Source organism: Bidens hawaiensis, unplaced genomic scaffold (genome assembly GCF_021521415.1).
Source record: "Bidens hawaiensis isolate Kalapana, Puna unplaced genomic scaffold, B.hawaiensis_p1.1 tig00012888_1, whole genome shotgun sequence".
Taxonomy (NCBI): domain Eukaryota; kingdom Viridiplantae; phylum Streptophyta; class Magnoliopsida; order Asterales; family Asteraceae; genus Bidens; species Bidens hawaiensis.
Window position 1 is genome coordinate 459,493 of NW_027492074.1, and position 12,886 is coordinate 472,378.

Genomic DNA, 12,886 nt, shown 5'->3' on the forward strand with positions numbered 1-12,886 from the left:
ATGAGCCGTGGAAGTGGAGGTGGATATGATCGTCACATTACTATATTTTCCCCCGAAGGCCGTCTCTTTCAAGTCGGTAAGTATACTTACTATATATGTATATGCATCCCTCTTTCTTTCATTCTAATTAATTAGATGATGATATTATTTGTTTGAATTATTTTGGTTGGTTATGAGAATATGCGTTTAAAGCTGTGAAAGCAGCTGGTGTGACTTCAATTGGCGTTCGAGGCAAAGACTCTGTTTGTGTCGTCACCCAGAAGAAGGTCCCGGTGAGTCTAATATATTTTTAAAGAAAGCTTCAGATGATTTAATTTATTTTATGTTTGGTATTGGATTGTGTGCAGGATAAGCTGTTGGATCCAACCAGCGTTACACATCTTTTCCCAGTCACCAAGTTTCTTGGACTCTTGGCTACTGGCACCACAGGTTGGATTGGCTTGTTGCTTAACTAATTAAGTTCCATGCTTTTTTAAGACTTAATATCATGTTTTAACTTTTAAACATTATCAGACCTGAATCAAATTGCTACCTCAAGTTTTTTATCTTAGCAACAAAAGTTCAGAGTGAAGTTACATAATTTAGCAGTTTATGGGCCCATGTGGTGTCACTTTTTGAGTAATTTTATTTGCGTATTGGTTTTGTTAGAATGACTACTTAAGGAATGGGCCGAACGGCATCGTGTTGTTAGGTATGCTGTTGTAGATTAATTGTGAGTGTTTGGGAAATCATACTCTTTTAATCTGTGTTTGTTTTTTCTACTTTGATACTTGCATCACATTGTTAGTTCTGTGCTGTGTGTGGATACAAAATTGGTTGGTTAATTTGTAAAATATGAATGTCAGACATGTACATTATTTCTGTTGGTGCAGTTTACCTGTTATACTATTGTCCAGTTCAACTTGCTAAGTATTCTGTTTCTGTTTCGTTCCAGCTGATGCAAGGACCCTGATTCCACAAGCAAGGAATGAAGCTGCTGAGTTTCGTTTTAAATATGGATATGAGATGCCTGTTGATGTATTGGCTAGATGGTAATCCTGTTTCGTTTCTCATGCTTGGCTTGTCTGTTTCTCTATATGACATGATTATCGACTACAAATATACAAAAAAAGGTTTTGCTAATAGTTTTTGTGAAATTGTGTGTTGCAGGATTGCTGACAAATCTCAAGTCTATACTCAACATGCTTACATGAGACCACTCGGAGTAGGTTCATTTCTTGCTTTAGTCACTAAAAGTTATTCTACATTTTTGTTTATTACTTGTCATGTGATCCATTGTCTTTGTTCGATTCCTACAGTCTCTATGGTTTTGGGTATTGATTATGAGAATGGACCTCGACTCTTCAAATGTGATCCAGCTGGCCACTTCTTTGGTCATAAGGTGTGTGCAATTTCAAAATGTAAATTTGATATGTACCAGAAGAAAACATTTTTCTAAAACGATTAAGTTATATTTAGAAGTTTGAAATTTGATGAATACACTTCTGAACTTCACGCCATCATATTTACCTTTTTCAGAACAAAAGAATATCATATCTAGTATTATAGTACAAAAAAACAACGCTAGTACATGTTCTCTCTGCTTGTCTGTTGAAACAAACGGTTTTATTCTGTTTACTAAGGAATGGTATTGGGTAATAATGATATATTTAGTGTTTTGAAAGGATAAATATGATATTAAAAAAATAGAAGTATATTATACGAAATTGCAGCTCAACAAAGAGGTTTTATTTACAAAAATATGTAATCTTTTTCAGGCAACAAGTGCTGGCTTGAAAGAGCAAGAGGCAATTAACTTCCTTGAGAAGAAAATGAAAAATGATCCTGAATTTTCTTATGACGAGACCATACAGGTGCATTATTCTGTTTCTATTCTGGAAAATGTGGACGCAATTTTAGTTTGTTGAATCATGCTTTGAACATAATTTAACTAAATTGATGCATCTGCTGCTTGCAGACTGCAATTTCTGCTTTGCAATCAGTTCTACAAGAAGACTTCAAGGCAAATGAGATTGAGGTTTGAAAAATACACCTTGACTCATAGTTAGTTGTATATGGTATGATATTTAGTTTTGGGTTGTGACTGTGAGCAGGTTGGAGTTGTGCGAAAGGAGAATCCAGCTTTTCATGTGCTGTCGACTGAGGAAATTGACGAGCACTTGACTGCCATAAGTGAACGAGATTAAGTGTTCTTGTGTTTCTGAAAGTGAATGAATGATTTATGTATGTTTACATTGATGATGTTAATTTTCCTTTCAGTGATTGAAGTAGGAGGTAAATAGTATAATCTCCTTGGAGACTAGCTGGTTCCTATTTTAGCCAAAGCTTCATATATCAAACATCGGCATTTAAAGCATTTAAACCGTCTGGCTTTAAATCTTAAATTAAAATTTTTTTAGCCAAGGTCAGGGATTTGAATTTCGGCTAAACCCGGGTTAAATACGCAGTCTCAAAAGAACGATAAGGTCGTGTGATTGGGTGAGAATCTTATTGAATCCGATACATCAAGGGGTGTTCATGGTTTGGTTTTGACGACTTTTAAGTTAAATCGTGAGGTAGACTGTTTCGATTGTTGAAAACCGAACCGTTGTTAACAGTTTGGTGTTGGTTTAGTTTCACAGTGAGTCGCAAGCAATTCAAATGAGTAGGTTGTTTTCATGATTGCAACATTACCCTTACGTTGATTATCAAAAGAAAAATGAATTAAAAAGTAACACCACCATCATGATCAACTTTCTAAATCTATTTTATCATTTTAAAGTTTTATTGAGAATGATACTCATTATAGATGAGCACTTGGAAATATAATTCTTCAAATGTTAGAAAACACTCTTTCAAAAGAGAGTTGAAACATGAGTCCTTACTCCTTAAGCTCAATGCATGGTCTAAACAAAAGGATATATACCCTAACATGTTCTAAATAAAAGGACAATATGAGTATTGATTATTCAAAAGAGTAGTCATATATCTCAAGATTAAATTTTTTATAAATTATATATTATATACGATTTTATAATCTTATAATTTAAAACAAAAGGGTGGAGTTCCCATACCAATAATTAGGGATGAGATCGGGACCGTACCGGTCCCGGTCCCGAAAATCGCGGATTCTTGGTACCAGTATCGGTACCGAAATATTTGGTTCGGTACCGGTATTTAAGCTAAAATTTCGGGAAATACCGGTCCCGTACCGTACCGGTACCGAAACTCAAAACGTTGGTACCGATTTGGTACTGACGGTACCAAATCGGTACCGATTTCGATCTGGTACCAGTCCCGAATTTGTCCATCCCTACCAATAATATGACAAACATGTTAAGTAAAAGCCAAAAGAGTTCAAGTTTTCAAGGAGAGGCTTTAACATCAAAGTTTAACGATCTGACAATAAAAAGTTTCATGAAGTTAGTCACATACGGAAGCAATAAAGAGAGACAAAACATGAAGCCTATCCAAAAAAGAAAAAAACTTATAAAATGAGAAAGATAGAGACGGAAAGACATTGGTCGTTAGAAAGCCTTAATGAGTGTTTTAAGTTCATGTTTTAAACAAGAGTGTTATATTTTCATTTCCTTTGTAGTTTTCCTTACATCCATATTCTAATACATCTATAATGAAATAATATTTTTTCTATTTTTTTATAAAATATTTAAGTGTTCTTTCTATTTAGAAATATTAATTTATTAAAAATTCTCCAATTACAAACCGTCTTTTTTTTACCATACACCAGATGTAGCAAATGAAACTTGATTGTGCTAGATATCGTTGAAGAATCCATAGAGGAGTTCCCTAAAGCTACTTAGGTTTAGTCTGAAACAACCAAGTAAAAAAAACTCCCGTTTGTAACCCGACAATATTTTGGTTGAAACGACAAAACAGTAACAAACACTAACGAAAATAAATGAACACAATTGAGCAAACATAAGACCGAGATAGTTATTATTAATTGTAATTGAGGCAACGATCGGAGTGAGTTTTATGGTCACTCTATGATCCCCATATGATTTAACATTAACATTCTTATTATTAATAATAATAATAATGGCGGATGGTTCGTCTTCATCATCCCCAATTCAATTAACCGATCAACAACAAAAGCCAGGGATATCTCAAACCCTAGCTTCTTCAATAGACATTGCTCAAATCACATCAACTCAATCATTATCATCCACCGTTATAACATCTCAACAGCAGCAACAACAATTGGTTCAACAACAGCAGCCTCCTAATTTCCAAATTCATCAACAACCGATATCACGATTGAATCACATACAACATCAACAGCAGCAGTATAATAATAATAATAATAATTTGAGTGCGGGGGGCAATGCTGCTGCCAGAATTTACGGCCAGATGAATTTCACTACCCCCCAGCAGCAGCAGCAGATTGGCAATGCCAATTTGACCCGCTCAAACGTTATGGGCCAAACCGGTCATCTCACGGCTGCACAGCTTAATTTACTAGCTTCGGTAACACTTCTCAAATGTAGCACTAGTTATTACAATTTAGCACAATTTCAATTCCATCAATGTTGACAAAGAAACAATGCTGGCAATCCGGACCTGTTAACGTTAACACGGCACAACACAGGTATTAACAGGTTTGGGTTTGGGTTTGAGCCTGACCAAACACCTGTTGATAACCTTTTTATATTTTTAATTTTAAAAATTTATATATTTTAATATAGACATTTATGGATTTTTGTTACAAACATTTTAAAGGTTATTATGTTGAGGATTGTGTATTAACCAAGACCTTTATGAAGTGTTGGCAATTTTTGTTACAGTACATAACTACATAACGAATTATTTATCGTGTCTCTAAACATGTTCCTAAACATGTTGTGTTGTGTTGTGTTAACCTGTTTCTAAAGCGGTTCTGTTTGGAAAAAATGACATGATTAGTTATCGTGTTATGTTCGTATCTAGCACCATAAGTAATCGTGTCTGACCTGTAATGCCAGTCCTAAAAAGAAAGGTTGCCTTTTGTTATATCATTTTGATGTGTAATTTAGTGTATAATTGAGTTTGCAGCCAAGGCAAAAAGCCGGGTTAGTTCAAGGGTCTCAGTTTCACCAGGCAAATACAGCCGGACAAGGAATGCAAATGGGGATGAATGTGATGGGTTCTTACACTCAAGTCAGGGCAAACGGGTCCCTTGCTTTTAACCAACAGAGGTTGAATCAGGCGGGTCAGATGAGACCACAGCAAAATAACGCTCTAGCATCTGCTCAGGTTTGCATATTATCAATCTTATATGTTTAATGCCACACATGTAGCTTTTAGGCCTTTGTAAACGCTGTGCAGATAGGTTTCAGTAATATTTTTTATTTCAAGATTGTTAATAGCTGTATTTTAGAAGATGAAAGGTGCTTTTATGCTTCTTGGACTGGTCATGTTACTTTAATGTGCAATAGTTGTGTAAATATGATGTTTTTTTATGTTTTTTTAGTGTTATGGTATGAGTACATATAAGTAAATATGATGTTTATGGTCTTAAAAGTTGTGGTTTGCTGATGTTATCGTAACTGAACTTGATGCTTTTGATATCTTCAGATATTAAAGTTAAATTGTTTAGTTGAACTTTTTTTTTGTGTGCGTTTTCTTAGTTACGAGAACATATGTATTTTGAGTTGATTGTTCTATTTAATATGCTGGATTTAAATATTGAAATAGTGCTGCCTTTTGAAACATACTGCCTTTGTTAAAGTTTCTTTCTTTTTTTAGTAAATTTGAAAATCGTTTGGTTTTTATTTTAATTTGATGTAGTTTCTTCTAGGTTCATGGTGAGTAATTTCAGTAATAGGTGCAGGTGTATGATATATATCATAATTGTCATATAGGGTTTGCCTCAAGTTATGCATAATAAGATAAGTGGCATGAGTGTTAAATATCTACTTCTTTTAATAGATCAACATAGTTGCTGGAAAATGAGTTCAAATTCCCTCATTAGAGTGATGGTTTTTTTTCCTTTAATAAAAGATATAACACATTTTGCCTCTGTCACTTTATTTGTTCTTCACTGTCATCTCTTTTTCTTCAGACACTTTTTAAAAGATTAAAAATAGAACTTCTTCATCTTTTTAAAATAAAACACACATAATGATTTTCTTTGTATAAAAGACTTATCATGTTTCAAGTCGTATATGAAAAGAACTACCATTTCGAATGAAGGAATTTTAAACTTAAATCATTGAATAATATTTGAAAATATAAGAAGGAAATGAAAACGGTTGAGAAAGCACGACCTTATATATATATATATTTTTGTATCCTTGCTCATTTAACGAAATTTATTTCTGGAAGTTGCAGGCACAGGGCCTGTCCCGAACATCATTCATGAACCCACAGTTGTCACAATTAGGTCAAAATGGTCAATTAGCCATGATGCAGAACAATCTAACACAACAACAATGGTCAAAGCAAATGCCTGCCATGTCAACACCCAATTCTCCTTCATTTCGGCTTCAACAACAAAGGCAACAACCACCTTTGAGTCAACAACTTCCTTCTCAGTTGAACAATTCTATGTCTTTGAGCCAACAGCAATTATCACAAATGGTTCAGCAACACCAGCAGCTACCAAGTCAGCAACAACCAATTGGCCATCAACAGCAACAATTGCCAACTCAGCAACAACTTTTGCAGCAACAGTCACCAAGAATTACAGGATCTGCAGGGCAAATATCGCTAAGTTTAACCGGATCACAACCTGATGCAACCGCATCGGGGACCACCACGGGTGGCAGTTCAAGCCAAGGGACCGAGACCAGCAATCATCTTCTCGGGAAAAGAAAAATACAAGATTTGGTTGCCCAGGTTGTTAGTCTATTTGAGATCATGCATTTGAATTAGGCATATGAATTTAAGATTATGCACGCGATTTAGGGACATAAAAACGAAATATCCAATATCAGGAAAAAATTTCAATAACTAAATTTTAGGATTTGATGATTCTTGTTCTGGTGAACTTGGTACAAAATTTTTCACATTTAGTGTTGTCTGTTTTTTGATGTTCAGGTAGATCCAAATGCAACTTTAGATCCTGAAGTTGAAGAACTTCTTTTGATGCTTGCTGATGAGTTTATTGATTCGGTGAGACTTGCTAGTATGTACTTTGTTATTTGTGTGTAGTGGTGGGCAAATGGGTGGGCTGGGTAACGGGTCAAAACATTAAACATGTTCAGGCGGCCACTAGGCCAGGCGAAACAACCCTGCTATACATCACCAGAAAATGTTGAAGTTTGATGTTTGAAAGTTGAATTGGTTATTTGTAGGTTACTTCATTTGCAGCAAGGTTGGCAAAACATAGAAAATCGTCAATTGTAGAATCCAAAGATGTTTTGCTACACCTAGGTTTGTGCTTCATCCTAACCGACACACTACAACTTATTTAAGTATTTAGTGAATCTCTTAGTGGGTTGAACCTAAAGATGTGCAAACAGGTCTGAAAAGTATTTAGTGAATCCTAGAGTTATTTCTACTCACTTTGTGGAGTCTTGCATGCTCTGATATTGACAACTATTAAGCAGCATTTAAGTAATGTGTAATATTTTGTATATTCTACAGAAAAGAATTACAAATTAACAATACCTGGATTCTCAAGTGGAGAAAGGAAACAAGAACAAAAACATGTGAGTTTTCTTTGTTTATTGCTAATGGCCTACACTATAGAACAATTAAGTCATTGTTCATATTATTTTATTACTTATGCACAATGTTTTTGATAAGATCTCAAATCTTGGTCAAAGATGATATTGAAAAAGGGGGAAAGTGAGTAAATGTGATGCTAAAGATTAGGGCCTGTTCTATTAGCTTAATTTTAGTGTCGGTTATTATTCTGCTGATGCTTATTTATATTATTTGTTCTAGGTTTAGGGAGTGAATGTTTTATGTTTATGAATTTACTTGGTTAAAATCCTTGTAATGGAGATCTAATCCTTCTCGAATAGGATTAATTGGAGAATAGCCCATCTCGAATCGGGCCAACTATCCTTTAATTTCTTGTTTAAGTTTTGGGTTTCTATCATTTGGTTCCATTGCCGGGAATTTCAAAGAGAAAATGATGTTAAACAACAGAGAAGATGCTATCATGGCTCAATTAGCAGCCATTATAGCCAAGTTAGATTCCCTCATAGCCTTGAAGGATGATATTGTCGAGATCAAGAAAGCTTGGATGGGTGACATGGAAACTCAGGATGAATCTGCAGAGCCATTGCCAGATCTGGTCAAGGAGGATGCTCCCGACAACAGTCCTAATGATGGCGTTGTCGGATATGAGCATGTTTCGGGTGATGACGTCGTCAAATCTGAGCATGTTTTGGGCGCGGTGAAGTTGGTGCAAGAGCCCTATCTGGAATCTCAAAATCAGAAGGTTTTCGTTGTTCAAGCGGTTGTGAATGTATTGCACTTGAACACGAAGATTGAAGATTTGAATCAAACCCTAGCGTTCACCCGTAATCCCTCTAGGGAAACAATAGAAGTTCATCACTTTAGCCCCCACACCAAACGTCAATTCGTATGGGGAAAGTCACATGGCAAATTTGAAACTCAGATTTGCACAAGCAAAATTGTAAACGCGGATTTGAAACGCACAAAAGTCAATTATCAACCACAATATGTTTTGGTTCAACGACGGGTCTATGAAGGGGGTCAACCTATAATTGAATGGCTTATTGCTTGGCACAACAATTCCTCTCTTTTCGACTTGAGGACAAGTTGTGTCTCCGGGCCGGAAGTATTGATAAGATCTCAAATCTTGGTCAAAGATGATATTGAAAAAGGGGGAAAGTGAGTAAATGAGATGCTAAAGATTAGGGCCTGTTATTATTCTATTAGCTTAATTTTAGGGTCGGTTATTATTCTGTTGATGCTTATTTATATTATTTGTTCTAGGTTTAGGGAGTGAATGTTTTATGTTTGTGAATTTACTTGGTTAAAATCCTTGTAATGGAGATCTAATCCTTCTCGAATAGGATTAATTGGAGAATAGCCCATCTCGAATCGGGCCAACTATCCTTTAATTTCTTGTTTAAGTTTTGGGTTTCTATCATTTTTCCTTTAAATGAAATAATTATATATGTACAAAAATAAATCAGGCAAGTTGGGTAATGCGTTAAAACAGGTAAAACTTCGGCCGGGACGGGTTGCATTGACCAATCATCAGTTTTACCCTTTAGCAGTAAAATTGACATAAATTGGTTGATATTGACTCCTCTTCTAATTACCTGAATTGCAATATGCAGCGGCAGACAGCAAGTGATATCTACAAGAAGCGTTTGGATATGGTACGCGTCTGATCATATATATTATCAGCTTGTGATAATTCATCTAAATAACTAAACTATCATTGATTAACTCAGATACAAGGACTGATGCAGAACTTGTTAGGATTAAACGCACACACGAAACCGAACACGACACGAAAGCAATAAACGAACACGAGGATTTAACGTGGTTCGGTCTAAACTGACCTACGTCCACGGATGGCAACTAGGTATATCTTTATTGAGTGACCAAATATTACAAGTACATAATGTTGTTTATATAGAGACTGAACTAGGGTTAGTAAATTATTATGCAAGAAATCTAAACCGGGCCGGGCTTGGGCCCGACCGCCCACATCCGTCTCCTCTTTTGACTTCATATAATAAACCGGGCCAACAAGGCCTACGAACCCAACAATCTCCCACTCGGAGGCCTTGAGTACTCTCGTCTGCACTCCTGATTGTACTTCTGTAATCTGAACATTAAACTTCTTCTAGTTGCCACCGCCTTCTCATCAATTAACCTGAAGGCCCGTTGAAGCTCCCCGGAGCTCCAACACGTCAGTCACGGCTAAAACTGCCCCTGACCCGTTCTCTGTCCCTACCGGCTCCCACTGAAACAAACTACCGGATCCCGAGATACTCTGAGAACAAACACTCTCCATATTCAGCAAGTAATTCACTGGAGAGACTTTTACAGCTGGAATACTGGTTTTCTTAATCCACTGTCGACCTGGAACTGTAACTGAAACACGACCTGTGCTCCCACTGTCACGATGTCCCCCAACTGATTTAACCTTCCTAGCTCGTTCATCCTGAATCTTCACTTTGGCTCTGGGTTTGTTACTTGCAAAACGAACCTTCTTCTGCCCACGAGATTCTGTGAACCGGATTTTGTCTTTCACCAAAACTGGATCCACTCCTTTCGATGACATGCCGACCATATACAATGAACCAATTTTCTTTCCACGAGCAACAACGAGATTCCCTTTGACTACTTTCCACTGCCCATTCCCGAACTTAACATCGTGCCCTTGGTCATCCAACTGCCCAACTGATATCAAACGTTTCTTCAAACTTGGAATAACCCTCACGTCTTTCAAAGTCCAAGAAGTACCGGCTGAAGTTATCAAATCAACGTCTCCCATACCCGTAACCTCTAAAATATCATCATTCGCTAGTCGAACCTTTCCAAAATCCCCAAATTTAAGATTCTTCATCGTTTCACTACAGTGAGTGGCATGAAACGATGCACCAGAATCCATCACCCAAGCATCAACGCTACTCTCAACACTACAAACCAAAGCCTCATCACTACTGACCCCGTCATCTGTGTCGTCTTCTGTAACGTTCACCTCTTTCTTACCATTCGGACACTGATTCCTGAAGTGTCCTTTCTCTTTACAACCCCAACATTCAATATCCTTACGAGTCTTAGACTGACTCCTCTTCCTGCTCCCACTGCCTCGCTGTTTTCCCCTACCTCTACCTTCTGTGACTAGCATATTGCCTGATGATTCACCTGAACTTCTGCGTCTTGAATCTTCTCCCAGAATCAGATCTCGAATCCCATCGAAAGTAATATTTGTAGACGAACTACAAACTGCAGTCACTGTTTGCGACCAACTGTCGGGCAAAGAGGATAATAACAAGAGGCCTTGAACTTCATCATCAAACTTAATGTCAACTGACACTAAGCGGGACAAGATCGAATTAAGATTATTGATATGAGTTGTAACTGACCCACCCTCTTTCATTCTTGTTGTCACTAGCTCTCGGATAAGATAGACCTTATTCGCTGCCGAAGGCTTCTCATACATGTTGGATAGCGCCTCCATCATACCACGTGCTGTGGTTTCTTTCATGATGTTAAACGCCACATCTTCCGACAACGACAAAGTAATACAAGCCCTAGCTTTCTTGTCTAACTTCTTCCAATCTGCTTCTGACAACTTTTCTGGTTTTTCATCCTCAAGCACTACATCCAAGTCTTTCTGACAAAGTAGTGCCTCAATCTGCATCTTCCACCAACCGAACTTCTGTCCATCAAACTTCTGTATCGAAACTTTCCGTCTTCTGCCATGGCAATGACTAAAACGAAAAACTGGATAAAACAGAGACAGACACAGCAACACGAGCCTGAACTTAACGATTGTTCTACTGAACTCTGTTAGAAAATCAACCTATTTATACGCAGCGGAATATCGAACTGAAAATCAGAAACTGAAACTTTAAACTGAAACGATAAAACCTGACAAACGCGGTTGGCACTGGTTCTCCGTTTCTTTAACGCTTCTTCTGACTTAAAACTGTTCTTCAACGAAAAATAGGATCTTGATTCAACTATTCTTGACTCGTACTTTGCAAAATAGAATCTCGACCCTTGCTTAAATGGATCTCGGGCCCAACAAAATAAACAAGCTAGACCCTCTCAAAAAATTAAACAATCTGGATAAAGTTGGTGGCCATTGAACTCCCTTGTCAACAAAATAATATTGTTTTTCCTTGTCTTTTCCTAGTCTGGCATGAATCTCAAGAGAAAAATAATAATACAAACCCTTCTTTTCTTCTCTGTTCAAACGCCACTAGCGGAAACAAAAGAGACAACCTGGAATCGAACAATACGATGCTTACAGCTTTCAAACAGAACCAACAAAAAACGCAGATCGCGCGGGCTGGGTTTAGTAGCGACGAAACGACGGCGGAAACCCTAACGGCGATCGGAAAACCGTAGGCGGCGGCGGAACCCTAGCGCAGTAGGGTGGCGGCGGCTGGATGGTTTGGTGGCGACTCGGCTGGTTCAACGTGTTCTTCGCGTGATCCGAACCTAAGCTCTAGATACCACTTGTTAGGATTAAACGCACACACGAAACCGAACACGACACGAAAGCAATAAACGAACACGAGGATTTAACGTGGTTCGGTCTAAACTGACCTACGTCCACGGGTGGCAACTAGGTATATCTTTATTGAGTGACCAAATATTACAAGTACATAATGTTGTTTATATAGAGACTGAACTAGGGTTAGTAAATTATTATGCAAGAAATCTAAACCGGGCCGGGCTTGGGCCCGACCGCCCACACCCGTCTCCTCTTTTGACTTCATATAATAAACCGGGCCAACAAGGCCTACGAACCCAACAGAACTCATATTCTGAAGCAAATATGATTAATCCTAAACCGGACCCACGTAACCAATTTGGGTTGACTAGGCCTTCTGAGCAGCTCATTCCTCATTCAATCCCTAATCAAAATCAGCAACGCAGACAAGGATTTTGATGGTTACAAGTTCAGTCTAGCCCCAACTACTCAAATATCTGTATGGTGTGTACCTTCTTTCTTTTCACTTTTCATTTCAAATTTCAGTTTCATGTTATTCTAATATACAATACTCATTACTTATAAATTAGTTGATCCAGACGGGAATAAAAATTAATCCTTAAAAGTAAACAAGCCAAATGGATCAAAAGTCACTAAAAATGTTTTTTTTAATTCATAAAACTTCTTAAATCATTTTAGCAAAGGTTATATTTGAAATAATACAATTCGTGTTGACTTACCGATCATTTAAAAGTTGATTGGTTCAACGATGGTGACTAAGGCTAAGGTGGAGACGAGTTG

The 12,886-nt window shown here is 37.3% G+C and overlaps 2 protein-coding genes across 2 annotated transcripts; both read left to right on the plus strand.

The window, feature by feature from the left end:
- LOC143542490 (proteasome subunit alpha type-6-like) lies at positions 1 to 2,249 on the plus strand. Its single transcript, XM_077035061.1, has 9 exons — positions 1 to 76; positions 178 to 272; positions 348 to 429; positions 935 to 1,031; positions 1,150 to 1,208; positions 1,299 to 1,381; positions 1,758 to 1,853; positions 1,958 to 2,017; positions 2,094 to 2,249. Exons 1-9 carry the CDS (start codon positions 1 to 3, stop codon positions 2,184 to 2,186), a joined length of 741 nt encoding a protein of 246 aa, XP_076891176.1. The 3' UTR covers positions 2,187 to 2,249.
- Positions 2,250 to 4,038: 1,789 nt separating this feature from the next.
- LOC143542478 (transcription initiation factor TFIID subunit 12b-like) lies at positions 4,039 to 7,724 on the plus strand. Its single transcript, XM_077035052.1, has 6 exons — positions 4,039 to 4,467; positions 5,032 to 5,232; positions 6,310 to 6,816; positions 7,018 to 7,092; positions 7,275 to 7,353; positions 7,567 to 7,724. The coding sequence occupies exons 1-6, from the start codon at positions 4,039 to 4,041 to the stop codon at positions 7,722 to 7,724; spliced, it is 1,449 nt and encodes a 482-aa protein (XP_076891167.1).
- Positions 7,725 to 12,886: the final 5,162 nt, after the last annotated feature.